Source organism: Syngnathoides biaculeatus, chromosome 3 (genome assembly GCF_019802595.1).
Source record: "Syngnathoides biaculeatus isolate LvHL_M chromosome 3, ASM1980259v1, whole genome shotgun sequence".
NCBI classification, from domain to species: domain Eukaryota; kingdom Metazoa; phylum Chordata; class Actinopteri; order Syngnathiformes; family Syngnathidae; genus Syngnathoides; species Syngnathoides biaculeatus.
Window position 1 is genome coordinate 24963217 of NC_084642.1, and position 19550 is coordinate 24982766.

Below are 19550 nucleotides of genomic sequence, written 5' to 3' on the forward strand. Positions count from 1 at the left end.
CTGTTGCTCACCAATGATGACAAACTTACCATGATTGCGACTTCTGGTGGTGCACGGTTTTGCTGATGGCTTTGGAGTCTTGTTTCATACATCGTCAGATTAAGTTTCACGCAGATCAGACTTCCATCCGTTCATCGTGAACGTAATTCAATTTGATTTGTCATCATGGTGGTACGATGGTGAACAGTTCTTGCCGACAAAGGCATGTGTTTTATTCGTTTGATTATCTTGATTATCGAAGTTCACAAAATGTTTATTGGCCATGTGGAGTACCAATGCTTTGGCATACTCCCCATCTGTGAATTTAACCACACAGCAGAACCCTCCCTTTCCATAAAGTCTGTCCATTCTTGTTGAAAACTTCGGTACGCCTCATATTTTTTTCTTTGAGCGACCTTTGTCAAAAGCGTTTCCATGATTAGTTGTTCCGACACGATCAGCATTAAACCCTTCTGCGCCTGTGGACATCGACTACCCCACAAAAACTACGGCCACCCCACTAGGACAAACTGCTTCATCTGCGTTGCCTCCCACAACAAACTATGGCAACCCCACTTGCACAAACCTTCCGTGCACCGCAGGAGACATGTACAGTGTGTTGTTATGGGGGCTCCGCGAGCCATATACAACCACCAAAAGAGCCAGGTATGGCTTGGGAGCCGTAGGTTCCCAATCCCTGACCTAGAGCAACTGCAGTACCCCACCAATGTCTGTGGGTTACAAATGGTACCTCATCTTACCACTTGTGACAAGGGCAGTAGACAAATGCAAACCAGCTAGGAATCAGTCAAAGGATTAGGAGATCGAGTTGCTCTGTTGCTTCACCTTCTGGTAGCCGCGCCCTATGGTGCAGTCCTTGAGTAGACTGCTGCCTGAGATGGTGTTTCCTAACTTGGATGCTCTGTACTTACCCTCGGGTTATTAGGTTATTACGGTTTTATTTTTAACCGGTATATATGGCGCCATGGTGGCTCAGCTGGTGAAGCGTAGTTCTGAGGACCCAGGTTCAATCCCGGCCCCGCATATGTGGAATTTGCATGTTCTCCACGTGCCTGTGGGGGTTTTCTCCGGGCACTCCGGTTTCCTCCCACATCCCAAAAACATGCAACATTAATTGGACACTCTAAATTGCCTCTAGGTGTGATTGTAAGTGCGGCTGTTTGTCTCAATGTGACCTGCGATTGGCTGGCAACCAGTTCAGGGTGTACCCTGCCTCCTGCCCGTTGACAGTTGGGATAGGCTGCAGCAATCCCCGCGACCCTTGTGAGGATAAGTGGCAAAGAAAATGTGTATATATATATATATATATATATATATATATATATATATATATATAATAAATTTAGGTAAAAGGATTTGTATTGCACTTTTTGTCTGAATAGTACTCGGGAATTAATTTTGATTGATTGATTGATTCCACATGAATAACCATTCTTTAGGGAGTCGTAATTGCTTAGTTGTTTTTTTGTTTTTTTGTGTTTGGCATCCTGTTCTGCTCTTACATCAAGCAGAATGGAGAATCAGCATTCCTTTTATGCCAGAACAGTTTTACTGCAATAGTGGACCTTTTGAGCTTCCTCTGTGATTTCTTAGTACATGTATTTTAATTGGAGTTTATTGAAGATCTGAGTCGATCAGTCGCACAGAACAGAATTTCTAGAGGGTGGAGAGAAAAGGTACTTAACAACTTAAGTTAAGAAGTTACTGTCGACTAATTGTTAGGTGTCATCTTGGTCTCATGATGTCAATGTGAACAGTAAGATGAAGGCGACTGTTTAAATACGAATTCTAATTGAACAACCAAATGTATTCGTTGAGTGTAAGTTGGTCACTGAAAAATTGAGCACTTGGACATTTGCATTCAAAATTTAGAGAAGCATAAATTTAGTTCACCTATTAATGTTATAGTTTTGTAATTTTACTTGAAAGGCAAATCCCTGACTTTTTGTAAGAAATTTATTAAAAAAGAAAATCAGGGTTACATTAATAAAAAAAAATAATAATTCTTAAATCCATATTAGGCTTCTATAAAAACATTGATAGATATAAAATAATATGAAACTATATAAATACAGCATTGTATTTTATGTTCTATTGTTTTATTGGATTTAAAAAAATCTAGACTTTCAGTTTCTAAATATGTACTACCTGTTTTCCCTTCTATTCAGTTCCGCACAATGCTGCTCACACATCGAAGTGAAGTGCAGTACATTTAACCGATACTTAGTGCAACAATCGCAACTGCCAAATTGAAACAATATTAATGACTGGAAAGTCACTGATGGTGTAGTGGTACACTTTGATGTGGCCAGCGTGGGATTGATTCCCGCCCAGTGATGGTGTTGATATCTGCCCTGGAACTGACTGGCGACCAGTTGAGGGTGTAGTCCGCCTTTTGCCCGAAGTTTGCTGAGATAGGCTCCAGCTCTCCTGTGACCCTTGTGAGGGTAACAGGTTGGATCATGGATGGATGGATGGATATTAATGACTGGTAGTTTTTAATAAATTTTATAAAAGAGAAACTACTATCCTCTTTCCTCCATCTGGAAATTCACCATCCACAGTAAACCTTTTTCTTTGACAATGTTGTCTCTCATATTTCCCTCTTGCACAGGAAGGTCTTGACTTCATATATCGCCAGAGTCTGGCTCAACAGCCCTTCTTCCTGTACTGGGCCGCTGACGCCACTCACGCCCCTGTCTATGCTTCCAGACGCTTCCTCGGGAAGAGCCAGCGAGGCCGGTGTGTTCTCTTATCATTCTTTGACGACAGGACCGGATGATTCTTTTTTGTTGAGGAGATGTTGTGTTCCTAGGTATGGTGATGCGGTGATGGAGCTGGACTACAGCGTTGGTCAGATCTTGTTACAGCTAAGGACTCTTGGTATTGAAAATAGCACCTTTGTTTTCTTCACTTCAGACAATGGAGCCGCTCTTACTTCTGGCGAAAATGAGAGTAAGTGTCATATTACTGTTTCAGAAACAAGCCTTCTTGTCGGCTTCTTTTCAGTGGTTATGTCATTTGGTCACTGATCTGTGCTCTTGTGCCGCCAATGGTTCAGGTGGCAGTAATGGGCTATTTCTCTGTGGGAAGGAGACCACTTACGAAGGGGGCATGAGGGAGCCTGCCATTGCCTGGTGGCCCGGACATATCACAGCAGGCACGGTGAGATTTGTGATAGAAAACTCTAGCCTGAGAAAGTAATCCCTAATTATGCAGGCCCAGTGGGAGAAATTTTCAGCTTTCAGAAAAGTATTTGAAAAAAGTTTGGAATTTCATTAACATCCTTATATCCTCTCCTTTAAGATTAAATAATTATTGGTTTATTTTTTTTCTACGAGTTCAACTTGACAAAGTAGCGTCAATATATTTATCGAATCAAAGTTGCTGGGTGCACACACGTGAGTGACTTCACTACTTCTGCTGAAGCCTAATTATGAATGTGAAGGACGACAAAGAGCAACATAAAAAAAATAACCAAATTTGCATATTGTTGTAAGTAAACAAATTAAACAAATAATGTAATGCAAATCCAAACAAATGTAATGTAACAAATGTAAACAAATTTGTCTTGCTAGAAATTTGCCATCTTATTCCTATCAACGATCAGCACCATGTTTTTGGCTTTGTTCTTCCCTAATGTTCCGCCTATCAACAGGTACCAGAAGTATAAATGGAAAGCTGCAGGCAGCGTGCAGTCCTGTAAATCAGTTTTCGAACGAATGAATAATTGATTTACTAATCCTCTGTATTGAATTGCTTGTTATGTTTTGTTTCTTTTGTGTGTTATTTACCACTATGCATCACAGCCACTTGTGCTGCAAGCGGTTAATCTTGACTGTGTACAACTTCTATCGAGTGATTGAACTCAACGGCAGGAAAGATCAAGTGTATGATTACAACCTAAATTTGGGGAAGCATTTCCTGTTATTTTTAGCTCCAATTATTGACTCAACTCTCTTCTCTGTCCCACAACCCAATTTAACCCCCCACCTACACCGTGATCCCTTAAGCCTGTGCGTTCTGCAAATGACTTTTAATTGTATTAGGGGCAGCTGTGACATGGGGCTGTGATGCGGAGGGATTTGGTGGCGGAGCGAGTGGAGGCTGCAGTCTGCAGTAAGCCTTGCCCCTGGCTCATCTCATAGGGTTGTGGTGGGGCCTGATAGCGCTGCAGAGTAGTGAGGGAGAGGGGGATTGGGAGCGTCTTAAGCGGCTAATCTGTTTGTGTGTTTGCTGAGGTTGGATTGAGCTGTAATGAGGACTTCAGTATCTGAATATGCCAGGCGCCGAGGATAAAGAAATGGGAAGGTGGGTGGGAGGCGGTCGGGGGTGCAAGGAAGAAGATGTGAAAGAGGTGGCTGCTATGGAAAAGAGAACAGGAAGAGGAATGTTCCACTGCCAGGAACATTGTTGCATTTGCAGGGCCTTGTCATCATAATTGTCCACTGTGTCTCTGCATGCGAGTGCGTCAAACATGAATATGTATGGGGATTCATTTTGTATGTCAGAGGTCTTTTTTGTGGTGGAATTCATATTGGAGCAGAATGTCATGTTATGAAATGATCTATAGATCTGAATTTATCTCTCTTTGTTGCTCCGGAGCCAGCAACATCTTTAATCCGTGCACATTGATGTCCTTTCGAACAAGGTGCAAGGGAGAAGATCAACAAAGAGGCTGAGACATAGAAAGTATTTCTTGTTCTCAACTACAGATTGCAATTCTCACAGACATTTTGTTAGGAAACCCCAATGCCAATGAATCAGAATCCTCTTTATTTGCCAAGTATGCCCAAAACTCAAGGAATTTGTCTCCGTAGTCGGAGCCGCTCTAGTACGGCAACAGGCAGTCAATTGACAGAGAATTCTTTTGTGACATAAAGACAAAAAAAGTCACTGACCAATAAAAGGTTACCAATAATGTGGTCATTTTTTTGACAATTGTCCTCTAGCATTTAGAACATTGTGCAAAGGGTACAGAGACTTCAAGAAATGTATACATTTTAGTGACTAGCAGTGAGATAATCTGGGACAATGTCAATTGGACCAATCTTGCAGATTCTACTCAGGCACATGAGTGGCCGGCATTGGTCAATATTCAAATAGTGCAGCACGGCAAAACTATTATAGTTTGTGCACAATTAATGTATAATTTGCCTGACACAAATGATACAACAAACTCAACACAAAAAATTGACAGCCTGTTGCAATGGAATTGTAACTTAAGTGTTTAAGAAGTTACTGGCAAGAGGGAAGAAGCTGTTGGAATGTCTGCTTGTTTTAGTTTGCATTGTTAGGTAGCACCTACCCAAGCTGGAAGGAGCTGGAAGATGTGGTGACCAGGATGTGGAGAGTTTAAGAGGATTTTGCATGTTCTTGTCTTTGTTCTGGCAACATCCGAGTCCTCAAGGGGGTGAGTTGGAGGGTACCAAGAATGTTTTCACCACTTTTGATTGTCTGTTGTAGTCAGAGCTTTCCCATTATTGTAGGATCACCAAACCAGACTGAGATGGAAGAACACAGGACTGATTTGATGACTGCAGTTTAGAACTCCTGTAGCGGGCTTTGCTTCCTAAGAACCCGCATTAAGTGCATCCTCTACTGTTCTTATTTGAGGATTGCTTCAGGTCCCAAGAGACTGTTGACACAGAGCAGTTGGAAAGCGTGAGGTCCATCTCTGGTGAAGGATGCTTCCTGAAGTCCACGATCATCTCTACAGTCTTGAGCGTGTTCAGCTCCGGGTTGTGTCTGGCACACCACAGCTCCAGATGTTTCACTTCTTTTCGATATGCAGTCTCATCACCGCCTTTGATGTGGCCGATGGCTATGGTGTTGTTTAAAAAATTCAGGATTTTGACAGCTGGGTACATTGAGGTGCAGTCATTTGTGTAGAGGAGAAGAGCAGCAGAGAAAGGAGACAACCTTGGGCAACCACGGTGCTGGTGGTGCTTGTAGATAAGGTGGTGTATACCCCAGCTTCACCTGCTGTGTCCTGCTCGTCACGAAGCTGTAAATCCACTGGCAGATGGCAGGCAAGATGCTGAGCTGGAGAGGCTTGGAGTGGAGTTTGGAGATGATGGTGTCAACGCAGACAGGATCCTTGCATAGGTCCCCATACTGTTAAGGTGTGCTAGAGTGAAGATCAGCCCCATGATGGCTGCATTATCCGTGGACAGTAGGCAAACTGGACTGGGTCCAGCAGAGGACCTGTGATATTCTTGGAGTGGTCTAATACCAGGCATGCATAGGACTTCATGACCACAGATCTCAGGGCGACAGGCCTGTTGTCATTCAAACCTGAGATTGCCGGTCTTTTTAGGGACTGCCATGATAGTGGGGATGAAGGTGTGGGCCTGGAGCTTTGTTAATCCTTTCGTGGATCGTTCAATGGAGAAGTCAGAGGTGGTATGGTGGTTGGTCGGCTAATCTTTTACTGTTCTCATCTTGGGGGGGCTTGTAATTGTTAACTGTATTCCAGACTAATTTAGAGTTGTTTGTGGTAAACAGTTTTTCGAACTTTACTGCATAAGTTCTCCCAGGGAATGTTAATGTCTTTGGTCAGCTGGTTTCTTTCGCGTATATACAGGGCTCTATCCCTACTTTGATATGCATCTATATTTGTTAGCCATACAAAGTTGCTTAAGTTTGGCAGTGACCATGGTTTCTTGTTATTGAACATGCAGGATAACTGTTGTTACGGACACACCTTCACTGAAAATTATATAGGATGTGACAGCGTCTGTATATTCATCCAGGCTGGCATCTGAACTCATAGTCTGTACAGTATAGGCAGGGGCGGGGAAACTAGCCCGCGGGCCCAATCGTCACATTCGTCGTTTTAATCCAGCCCGCTGAAGATTTGTACAGAATTATGGTTTGATGTAAATGATTGCATGTATTTCATTTGACTTTTAATGACAGGCATTTCAACACCAGGTGGCACAATAGGCACAGTGTCTTGATTTTACGGAGCCCGAGCCATTTCCAGTTATCGCTCTTCTTCTCCTGGTCAGATCAGAACCCACCTACAGCAATGTCAAAGAAAAGAAAAGTCGACAGTGAGTGCCGGGTGTTTAACAAAGAATGGACGCCTAAGTACTTTTTCACTGAAGTCCGGTCCAAGGCCGTATGTCTTATTTGCCAAGAAACCGTTGCAGTTTTAAAAGAGTACAACGTCAGCCGTCACTTTACCACCAAGCATGCTAATTACGCCAACAACCTTTCAACACGAGAACGTACGGCTACCGCTGACAGGTTGGTAGCTAGCTTGCACACTCAGCAAAACAGCTTTATTCGAGCAACTTCCATCCAAGAAGCAAGCATGAACACAAGTTATTTACTGGCATTCAAACTAGCAAAAGCCAGCAAGCCTTTCTCCGAAGGGGAGTTTCTTAAAGAGTGCATGGTAGAGACGGCAAGTATTTTATGTCCTGAGAGCAAGAACAAATTTGAAAAAATTAGCTTATCACGAAGGTCAATGACTCGCCATATTGAAGTAATTGACGAACACTTAACTAGCAAGCTAAACAAAAAAACATAATTTACATTATATTGTTTGGCACTGGACAAAAGCCATGATATAAAGGAGATTGCTCAGCTTTTAATTTTTTATCAGAGGGATTAATGAGAATTTCGAGATAAGTTTCTGGATATGGAATCCCTGAAAGGAAAAACATGTGGAGAGGATTTATTTAACAGCGTGTCAGCGGTCATACAGAAGCACAAGTTACCGTGGAGTACGCTCGCCAACGTTACCATAGGTGGATCACCAATTCTGACGGCAAAAATTGTTGGGATGCTCAAGAGAATTCAGGACAGGGTGAAAGAGGACAACCCAGAGAAGGAGGTAATTGTCCTGCATTGCATAATTGACCAAGAAGCACTGTGTAAATCCGTGTTGCAGCTTGATCACGTAGTGAAGCCAGTTGTGAAACTCGTTAACTTTATTCGAGCAAGGGAACTTCACCATCATCAGTTTCATTTTCTTGAAGAAACTGATGCTGATCACACGGACTTACTTTACCATTCTAATGTCCGCTGGTTAAGTTTGGGAAAAGTATGTCAACGTGTGTGGGGGCTCAAACAGGATATTATTTCATTTTTGGAGCTACTTGAGAATGCTGACAATTTTCCTGAGCTGAATGACACAGATTGGCTTTGTGATTTAGTTTTTACTGTGGACATACTGACACACATGAACGAGCTGAATGTGAAGCTACAAGGGAAACACCAGTTTGTTCATGAAATGCAAGCAAACGTCAGAGCCTTCAAAACCAACCTGGTTTTATTTTCGAAGCAAATGTCAGACAAGTCATTTACTCATTTCCCCACACTGGCTACGTTAAAAGAGGCCCCGCGACATGTGAAAAAATATAGGAAAACACTGGATGATCTGCATGAGGAATTCTGCCGTCGGTTTTCAGATTTTGGAAAAATTGACAGGGCACTTCAACTGGTATCAAGTCCCTTCTCACACGACCCAGAAACGGTGCCACAGGAGTTGCAGTTGGAACTGACTGATCTGCAATGGGACATGGTGTTAAAGGACAAGTTCAACTCCCTGAAACTGGATGAGTTTTATGCTTTATTAAGTGCAGCCAAATTTCCAAACATCCAGAAGATGGCACAGAGGATGCTGGTGTTATTTGGCTCTACATATGTGTGTGAACAGACCATTAGTGTGATGAACACCAACAAAGCACCCCACAGATCCCAGATGAGTGATGAACACCTCAGATCTGTTCTGAGAATTCTCACAACAGAAATACCACCAGACTTTGCTGCACTGGCTAAAATGGGTGATCAACAACACTGTTGTCATTAAAAAGTATGTTAATACTTCAATGCTTTTTTCTGTTTATGTTTGATATATACTGTTAACAAATGCAGTTTTTTATTTGTATTGTATCTTGTGCTGACCCGGCATGTCTGTCAAATTTTAAAAGAGGTGGATAGAGCGGGGAGGTGGTTTGGGCGTTATCCGCATGTCATCTAAATATGGCTCGAAACAATAGGGTAATGTTGCCCCGGTCAGTAACTTCACTCGGTTGTGAGATGTTTTCTTCGAAAAAAGCTTCAGTGTCTGAAAGGGCGTGTCCCACAGCGTGTTTTCAATGGCAAATGTCTATGGTGACGTGACGGACAGTAAATGCAGCCAATATGGTGACCACTTGGATGTCGAATGAGACTTCCGTGTCATGCTCCTGGATTCCAGCCAGGGCTGGGCGTGGCCAGCTAATCTGAAGGTGCACACCTGCGCCTCATGACCTTTGATTAAGACCCAGTACATATAGGACCCGGGGGACGACTATTACTCTGCTAGATCATTGCCTCTCATGCCTCGTTCCCGCACTACCGTACTCCTGACGTCTACCTCCCGTGTACCAACCAACGCCTGTCTCCCGACCTACCCCGTAAGCCTGCCGTTACTGATCTTGCTGCTTGTTTGGACTGACTCCCTGGTAACCGACATTGGAATGAATAAAGGCTTATTCCGCACTGCTTACCTCTCACCTGAGTCGTGCATTTGGGTCCACCCCCGAGTCTCGTCCGTGACAGAACGATCTAGCCAAGAACATGGACCCAGCCGACTCTGAAGCCATTCGCCGTGCGCTGCAAGTGCAGGGCAAACGCCTGGGTGAGCAAGAGGCTGCTCTCCAGGGTATGACTCACCAGATCCAGGAGCTCTGCACCCAGCTGCAACCGTGGCTAGCCTCCCAAGCTAGCGCGGCCGCTCCTGTGCCTCCCCGTGCCACCATCACTCCGCTCTCTCGACCAGAGCGGTTCTCAGGCGACTCCGGTAACGTCAAGCCCTTCCTGGCGCAGTGCGATCTCCACTTTGAGCTGCAAGCCTCCGCTTTTCCCACGGACCGCTCCCGGATCGCCTTCGTCATTTCCCACGCAACGTTTTCGTCACGCCTATGCCGCCAACGGCAAGTTCCTTTGTCGGGTTACACATCGCACTCAGACGCTACGTATGAGCTTTCCGGACGCTCACTCGGAGCGTATTACCTTTCATGTCTTCGACGCACGTAGTAGCAACATCATCTTGGGCAGCCCGTGGCTCAAAGAACATAATCCGCACATAGATTGGGCCACGGGTCAGATCAAGACTTGGGGAGAGGACTGTCTCAGTCGCTGTGTCGCTGTCCGGAGAGACAGGGGTATTCAAGTTGCGCTGGTTCGGCTAACAGAACCTGGTACCGCCCTGGACCTGACCGCAGTGCCCTCCTGCTATCATTACCTACGGGAGGTCTTCTCTGAATCTAAGGCAAAGTCTCTACCGCCACATCGGTCATACGACTGCGCGATTGAACTCCTGCCAGGCACCTCTCCTCCCAGAGGGAAACTGTTCTCTTTAACCGGACCAGAGCATCAAGCCATGAGGGACTACATCGAGGACTCGCTGGCAGCCAGACTCATTCGCCCCTCATCCTCACCAGCCGGTGCGGGGTTTTTTTTTGTCAAGAAGAAGGACTCCACACTGCGACCCTGCATCGACTACCGAGGCCTGAACGACATCACAGTCAAGAACAGGTACCCTTTGCCGCTTATCTCTACAGCATTCGAACTCCTCCAGGGAGCCCGGATCTTCACCAAGCTCGACTTGCGCAGCGCTTACCACCTGGTGCGGATTCGGGAAGGGGATGAGTGGAAGACGGCGTTCAACACCCCCACAGGGCACTATGAGTATCTGGTGATGCCCTTCGGACTGACTAACGCTCCGGCCGTCTTTCGGAACTTCATTAACGACGTGCTTCGGGAGTTCCTGAACAGATCTGTCTTTGTTTATCTGGATGATATTCTCATCTTTTCAGCAGACCTAACCTCTCACATTCAACAAGTCAGAGAGGTGCTCCGGCGTCTGCAGCAGCACCAATTATACGTGAATATGGAGAAGTGTGAGTTCCATCGGGCATCCGTGTCCTTCCTGGGCTTCGTCCTGGCTGAGGGAGAGATACGGATGGATCCTGGGAAGGTCGACGCGGTGCTGGGGTGGCCTACCCCCACCAACAGGAGGGACGTACAGAGGTTTCTGGGATTTGCCAATTTCTATAGGAAATTCATAAGGAACTTCAGTTCCGTGGCCGCTCCTCTGCATTCGCTCACCTCGCCACATACCCTCTTCGACTGGTCCGGGACCTGCCAGGAGGCCTTCAGCAGGCTCAAGGCAAGTTTCACTACTGCGCCCGTTCTCATTATTCCGGACCCAGATAACCAGTTTGTGGTGGAGGTGGATGCATCGAATTCAGGAATCGGAGCAGTCTTGTCGCAGAGGAGTCCCAGGGATGGAAGGATCCACCCGTGCGCGTTCCTGTCTAGAAAGTTGACCCCGGCAGAGAGGAACTACGACGTGGGAGATAGGGAACTGCTGGCGGTCAAGAGCGCGTTGGAGGAGTGGCGGCACTGGCTGGAGGGCTCGCAAGTACCGTTCGTTGTCTTCACGGACCATAAGAACCTTGAATACCTGAAGTCGGCGAAGAGGTTGAACGCCCGTCAGGCCAGGTGGGCCCTATTTTTCACCCGCTTCCACTTTAAGGTGTGTTTCCGCCCAGGCTCCAAAAACGGCAAGCCGGATGCACTCTCGCGGATCCACGAGGGAGGGCGCACGGATTCAGACGTCGCTACTATCCTGCCAGCGGGGTGCTTCGTGGCCGGTTTCACCTGGGCGATCGAGTCGCGGGTGAAGGAGGCTCTGGGAGAGACACCGTCACCCGCGGATTGTCCGTCGGGCCGCCTGTTTGTCATCCCATCTCTGCGGGGAGACGTCATCAACTGGGCCCATACCAACAAGACGGTCTGCCACCCGGGTATGGCGAAGACACGTTCAGTGGTCGAACAAAGGTTCTGGTGGCCTAACCTCAGCAAGGACGTAAGGGAGTTCGTCAACGCCTGCCCGGTGTGTGCTGCCAATAAGACTTCCCGCCTACAGCCTGTTGGTGAGTTGCAACCCCTGTCCATCCCCTTTCGTCCGTGGTCACACATCGCGCTGGACTTCGTCACCGGCCTGCCGCCTTCTCAAGGGAACACAGTGGTGCTGTCCATAGTGGACCGTTTTTCCAAAATGGTCCACTTCGTGCCGCTTCCGAAGATCCCGTCGGCCAAGCAGACAGCCCAGTTGGTATTAGACAAGGTCGTCCGTTACCACGGCCTACCCCAGGACATCGTTTCGGACAGGGGTCCGCAATTCAGCGCCCGTTTCTGGAAGGAGTTCTGCAACCTCATCGGCGCTTCAGCAAGTCGGACATCGGGTCATCACCCAGAGTCTAACGGCCAGACTGAGAGGATTAACCAGGAATTAGAGACCGGTCTTCGATGTCTGGCATCCAGGGACCAGAGCACGTGGAGCCAGCACATCAGGTGGGTGGAGTATGCCCACAATTCCCTACCCTCCGCTTCAACAGGTATGGCTCCACTCCATGTCGTGCATGGGTATCCTCCGTCCCTGTTTCCTCCACTGGTCACAGAATCCACAGTTCCGTCGGCCCTGGCCGTGGTGCGACGCTGCAAACGGACCTGGGAAGCAGCTCGGAGGACACTGCTGCGCATGAGCAGTGCCTACAAGGCCGCAGCAGACCGCAAGAGGAGGGCCGCACCAGAGCTCAGAGTGGGACAGCGAGTGTGGCTCTCCACCAAAGATCTCCCGCTGCGGACGGAATCCCGCAAACTTGCTCCCAGGTTCGTTGGCCCGTTCCCGGTTTCCAAAGTTATTAACCCGGTCGCCGTCTCGTTCAAACTGCCCAGGTCGATGAGGGTGCACCCTACGTTCCACGTCAGCAGACTTCGCCCGAATCGCACATCGTCGCTGGCTCCTCCGCTCAAATCCCCCCCGCCCCCCCGCATGGTCGACGGTGGGTTGGTGTACACTGTGCGCCGGTTGCTGTCTTCCCGTCGCAGAGGAAGGGGGGTCCAGTACCTGGTGGACTGGGAGGGATATGGCCCGGAGGAGCGCTCTTGGATCCCCTCCCGCTTCGTCGTGGACCGCTCCCTCATCAGGGACTTTCACGCGGCTCACCCTGATGCTCCTGGGCCGTCCAGAGCCGGCCGTTGAGGGGGGGGTTCTGTCATGCTCCTGGATTCCAGCCAGGGCTGGGCGTGGCCAGCTAATCTGAAGGTGCACACCTGCGCCTCATGACCTTTGATTAAGACCCAGTACATATAGGACCCGGGGGACGACTATTACTCTGCTAGATCGTTGCCTCTCATGCCTCGTTCCCGCACTACCGTACTCCTGACGTCTACCTCCCGTGTACCGACCAACGCCTGTCTCCCGACCTACCCCGTAAGCCTGCCGTTACTGATCTTGCTGCTTGTTTGGACTGACTCCCTGGTAACCGACATTGGAACGAATAAAGGCTTATTCCGCACTGCTTACCTCTCACCTGAGTCGTGCATTTGGGTCCACCCCCGAGTCTCGTCCGTGACATTCCGCAACTTTGTGCATGGATGATGCGCTCTCCGCTCATCATTTCCCCAGTAACTCTGTGATGTGGTCTTCTTGGTGGAGATGGAAACCAGGTAGCATCACGACAGCATCGGTGACAGCCTTACAAAGCCAAGTCACCGAAAAGCACAGGGTGGCGGAACGTCCGAAATCTTTAGTGGTCTTTGTCAGAAGATGAAGTTTGTCCATTTTGTTGTGTCGGGAGTATATATTTGCGAGCTGGACTGAGGGAACCAACAATCTGTATCTGTATCTTACGGAACTTCACCTGGATGGCAGCACGCTTCCCCCCCTCGTGGCCTTCATCTCCATGCGCCACAGACCACAGCTGACCCCCAGATGAGTAACTCGGAAGGGGAAAAAACTGAGTTTGTTTGCAAATGTTGATGAAGGAAAGTCCACTTTAGACACCCTGATTTTTAGCCAAAGAAAAAGAGTAAGTCGGTTGAGTAATGTCTCCAAAGAGGAATGAAAAACACAAAAATATAGACTACAGACCATGTAACCGAGGCGTCCACAAGGATAAGTGCCTCTTTTTTTTTTTTAATAAATTGAATTGAAGACTACCGTGGGTCAATACATTAAAGCATATTATACTGTCGCATTACAGCAAATATGCTCTTAAGGGATGTCTATAAAGATAACATCTGGCCATTCTGGTGCTTTCAATGCCGTAAAATTGTTGCTTTTCTTTCCTTAATCTCACCTTTGTTCTTGTTACATCCATTCATGCATTTTCTGTAATGCTTTATCCTCACCAGGGTCGTAGGCGTGCTGGAGCCTATCCCAGCTATCTTTGGGCGAGAGGCTGGATACACCCTATTAGAGCCACAAATTCCTATCTTTGGGTGGGAATAATTCATGTCACAACTTTCTGTAAAAAATGGTTCTGGATTATCCAGTTGATCAACCATTTAAACTATAACCTACTAAACCAGAGCACCCTGACCAAACATTTTTTTTTACATTTTATGTTATTTCACCACTCAGTATACACAGTTAACTTCAAAGTTGTATTGAAGAGGGTGTAAGGTGGTGTAGTGGAATGAAGGGTTGTGCGAAGCAGGTGCATTTTCAGCATTCTTCCCAATTCCATATAGTTCTAAAGGCCCTGGAGGATAAGGAAGGAACAAAGATGGAGAGGCGGGTGGGGTGTGAGGCCTGTCATTTAGCGGAGCATCACAATCCCTTTTTTGTTATCAGGATGCAGACACAAGCACAGAGAGCCTCCTCCAAATAACCAACACGGTCGCACAGCAAGCAGAAAAGGTGACATTAACAAAGAGTGATGAATCAGAGGAGACAAAAAGAGAAGAACCCAAGGCTAGAGGAAAGCATGAAGTTCAATGCACAATGAAAAAGAGTCCAAGCTTATAAAAGAAGAAAATAAGCAACATGAATTAATGCTCTGTCAGAAAACTATTGTGTTTGGTCATCCTAGGTAATGCAGGCTAAATGTCAGTGTGGCTTCCCTTTGTCCCTTTGTAAAAGTGTGTGTGTGTGTGTGTGTGTGTGTGTGTGTGTGTGTGCGCGTGTGTGTGCGCTTGCACTCTCCCGTGTGTGTTTGCATGTGAAAGAAGAACATTAAAAAATAAGGAGAAAAGTTAAGGACAATCTCTATTTCAACGGGCTGTATGAGTTCATGGAATGCTTTCCACCGACCAATTGTGTGGCTGCTGCGGAAAAAAGTGAATTAATTTCAGTGCTAGTGCGCCCATGTTTGTGTGTATGTGTGTCTATACATGTGTGGATAGGAGCACAGCAGCACATGGCCATGCAGCTGCACAGGCCTGATAGTGCTATCTGATTGTGAGCGTGCCGTCTCCCTCCGAGGCTCGCTCAGGAGAGAATGGAACGGAAGATCAAGGATGACAGCGGAAAAATGGCATTTTATCTGAAAATAGTTCAAAGTTTATAAATAAAATAAAGCTTTTTCAGTGAGAACTGGGAGAAGGAGATAAAAAAGCAGCTCGCTCTGTCTCCAGACGCCTCCTTGCCCGGGCTGTGTCCTCTCCCTGCTTCCTCTTACTTCCCCTCGAAAATTTAAAAAGATGCATTTTTCTACAAAAACCTGCAAGAGAAGATTAGGTGTACTGAAGAAATGCACTTCTTATACTATCTGTGTTCGAACACGCACACTATCATAACTATACGTGTTCATTTTAATGATAAAATCCAACATAAACGAGCACATTTTCGGTATTCCTCAAGTGCAAAATGGATTTGGGAACCCAGACCAATTCTTATCCATGGCTAAAACAAGCAGTTATGTCAGTCAGATGGAGACGCATGGAGCATCAAAACTATTTGTGTAAGCTTGTGTTCTGTTCCCTTTGGTTGTTACAGGTACACTATAATATCATTCATACACTACAGTGAAACACTGGTCAATTCTCAATTTCTTTGCGTTTGAAACCATTTGACCATATAGGAAAAAATGCATGTGTAATCCATTCCGGGTATGAACGACAGAGTTATGAAACCCTTAACCCTGCAAGCAATTTGGAGTAACTTTTTACTGTCATGCAAGTGTGAAAACAACTGAAATGAAGAATGACAAAGGTTTAATACCAAGTTGATTTGGGACACAAATGTGCATGCCTTTGGTATCTAAATTGTTGAAATTCATAATTGTCACATGTTAAAAGAAGTGAACTTCAAAATGTAAGCACATTAAAATGCTGTGAAGATTATCTTTTACTACTTGGGATCAGGGTCTGCCTACCTCACTTCCGGTTTCCATTCATCCATTTTCTGTCCTGGTTATTTTCAACAGTCATTGGTGGGCTTGAGCGGGATTCAAACCCACAATAGGCAGATGTGCTAACCTATTTTTCTTCCTTCACTATTCAATGCACTGACTAAACGTTTTATTATTTTTGTGTTTGGATGCTGGCTGATCACGTGTGTTCATACATGTTTCAAACGCTATACAGTAATCCCTCATTTTTTGTGGCTAATTGGTACCAGACCCACCCGGTAAAAGTGAAAAACCGTGAAGTAGGTGTAAATGGCGTTTATTTTTTTTTTTTTTGGGGGGGGGGGTTTCCCTTCAGAGGTCCTTGTCGTCTTGCAGGGGATGCCACATTATACCCTAGCAATGTGGCTTCCCACTACAGTACTGTACTAATTCATGCTGGAGGTTTTTTTTTTTTTTGCTTCACTGGTCTGTGTCGTCTTGCTGGGGAAGCCGCATTATACGCTATCAATGTACCCTTCTGGTAAAGTACTGTACTAATGTATGCTGCTGTTTTTTTTTTTTTTTTTTTTTTTTTTTTTGCTTCATTGGTCCAATGTCATTGCGCTGGGGATGGCGCATTAGTACATCCCGATCTGGCTTTTTTTAGATATCCGTGATACACTGAATCCGCGATAGGTGATCCATGAAGTAGAGAGGGATTACTGTATAGTGGTGTGAGGGAAGGAGAACCTTGGATTTAATTGTATCTATTTTATTCAATAACTTCATGATTCAAGGGTAGTTCACAAGTAAACCTATTTAATAGCCCTAATTTAAAATGTGCTGTGCTTTTAAAGGTGAATTTCCAGCTGTCCAGTATAATGGATCTGTTCACCACTAGTTTATCACTGGCGGGAATCAGCCCACTTGATGATCGAGCCTTGGATGGACTGGACCTGACACCAATTTTTCTGAACAGCTCACACACACTACAAAACAGGTAAATGTATAACCTACACTCATGGACTTACACATTTTGCCTTCATTTTTTGACCAAGATGCCAAAATGGTCCCATGTAATGCCCACTCACAGTTGTGCATCTTTTTTAACAGGCCAATCTTCTATTACCGTGGAAATGAACTGATGGCTGTTAGGCTCGGGCAATACAAGGCCCACTACTGGACCTGGACCAACTCCTGGGAGGAGTTCAAAAAGGTAAGGTAACTGTGCTAGAAACGCTTTGTCAATAAAGTGTTTGTGGTAAAGGAGCTGACCTAGACCCATCATTTTTGCCGGGAACTAAAAATTTTCTTTGTCTTTGTTGACCATATACTAAAACAAATCCACACAAGCTATAAGACAAAAAAAGGGAGAAGCAATAATAAACAAAAAAGACTGTACAATGTACACATTCAATAGTAGGAAGAGGTGCAAAAAAAACTTATCAAGTTTTATACCAAAAAAAACGCAAAACACTTTCGACATTTCCTTGATCCCAACTTTATTGGAACAATTATGGCAAGATCCTTTATTTTTGAGCATATTTGTGAAAGCAAGATCGTTGAAGGCATGCACAAATGAGTTTGATGTTGAAACCTCAAGCCTATGCTTCTGTTATGTTTAGAACAGATATTGTGAGGTGGTAGACCCATTAATCCAACGTGTGTGAACGCTGACCTCACTCACAAATGCACTGTAGCTTTTGATGAATGGGGACAATTTCCCTCAAGTCAAAATCCTTTGAGAATAGGAGGACTCGTGCAGGTTAATGGACATCTGTCCCAATACTTTTGCTCATATGGTATACTGCAATCAGTGTTCTGTTGTTCTACAAATGCACTGACACATCGAACCACTTCGTGGCTTTCTCTGCTGGTGTTGTGTTGAAAATGGCTCATCAGTCGACTGCTGTGTACATAACAGCGTAATGAATATTAATGAGGACCCCCTAAATCAGCAAACTTGCATCATTCATCAGCCAGTAGACTTGTTTGTTCCAGCTCCAGTGGAGAATTCCCTCCTAGCAATTTACATACCAACATTTCCTGCTGTGGGACTTCTTTTGCCATCACACAGATAGACTGAAAAAAGAGGGCAACTACAACTTTGTGCTGCTTACATGTATCAAGAGGAATATGAAATGTGATATTTGAGAAGCAGTACAGTTTGATACTGTTTCTCTAAATGTCCATCTCTCCTCCTCCGTGTTTTGCTGCGATTCAGTTTGCTTTATGCCCCATCGGTCGCTTAAATTGCTCTCTCCTTCAGGGATGCTGAATCAATAGCAGCCTCCTTTATCATCTCATGCGAACTGAAGTGGAACTTCACAAATAATGGTGTCTGATTGCCTGCGAGTTGCTTATTGATTCGTGTGAGTACATGAGTGAGAAAGAGAGAGAGAGAAAGAGAGCAAGAGACAGAGAGAGAGAGGACAATAGAAAGCGTTTGCATGTATGTACTTTGGGTTCTATTTGTTTGAGGTCACACAAAAGCCAATGTGCAAAAGTAATCGAATGCTTAAACTGTTCAGAAAACAGATAATTTGCTTCATAGACACACTAAATGTAAATAGAATACTTAATCAACTTTTTTTTTTCCAAATTCTCTGATGAGACTGGATTGGTGCAATTGGAGGATTTTTTTTCTTTCAGATAATCAAGGTTTTCCTGCTTATGTATCAGCTCTTGTGCTGCTTTCTTATAATTTAGATTTTATCCCGCATACTGAAAAATAAACAGGGGTTGTGTGTGTGTGTGTGTGTGTGTGTGTGTGTGTGAGAGAGAGAGAGAGAGAGAGAGAGAGAGAGAGAGAGAAGGAGAGAAATTACAGGTTAATAGCCAGGAGCGGTATCACTCAAGGCTGTGTTCGTGCAGCTCAGCCATGAGGAAAATGAGAAATTTCACAGGCTTAAACGACTCCCATCAAACTCTCTCCAGGCATTGTGTTGACGTTAATACTTCAAAATACTTTGTCATACCTGTAGGTCTTTTGTATCGGAAACTTGTCCTCATGTGGTGTTTCTTTGAGTAGCTTTTTTAACTCAACAATACCGTGCCATTAAATCAAATGACTATTCAGAAAGCCTGGGTTGTTTTAAAAACAATGTCTTTACTTCATATTGATGTACACATAGTTTATTTTGCAAGCCCCAATTCCAATGAAGCTGGGGTGTTGTGTAAAATATAACTTAACAAGAGAATTCAGTGATGGGCAAATACTTTTCAATCTGTATTTAAAACGCAACAAAGACGAGATATTTATTGTCCAAACTGATGTAAATGTTGTTAAATGTAAATGTAATTTTGCAGATGGTGTCTGCAGCATATTCTGAAAAAGGCAGGACAGGGGCAAAAAAAAAAAGAGAAAGTTGAGGAATATCCAAAAACACTTATTTGAAACATTCTACTGGTGAACCGGTTAATTGG

At 45.2% G+C, this 19550-nt stretch overlaps 1 protein-coding gene across 1 annotated transcript in view; it reads left to right on the plus strand.

Annotated features, from left to right (window-relative positions):
• galns (galactosamine (N-acetyl)-6-sulfatase) overlaps positions 1-19550 on the plus strand; it is a 35463-nt gene that overhangs the window by 5830 nt on the left and 10083 nt on the right. Inside the window, exons 7-11 of the mRNA XM_061814976.1 lie at positions 2615-2742; positions 2816-2955; positions 3062-3165; positions 16982-17124; positions 17238-17340. Of these exons, the coding sequence (XP_061670960.1) occupies positions 2615-2742; positions 2816-2955; positions 3062-3165; positions 16982-17124; positions 17238-17340 (618 nt within the window). The remainder of the gene's footprint in view (positions 1-2614; positions 2743-2815; positions 2956-3061; positions 3166-16981; positions 17125-17237; positions 17341-19550) is intronic.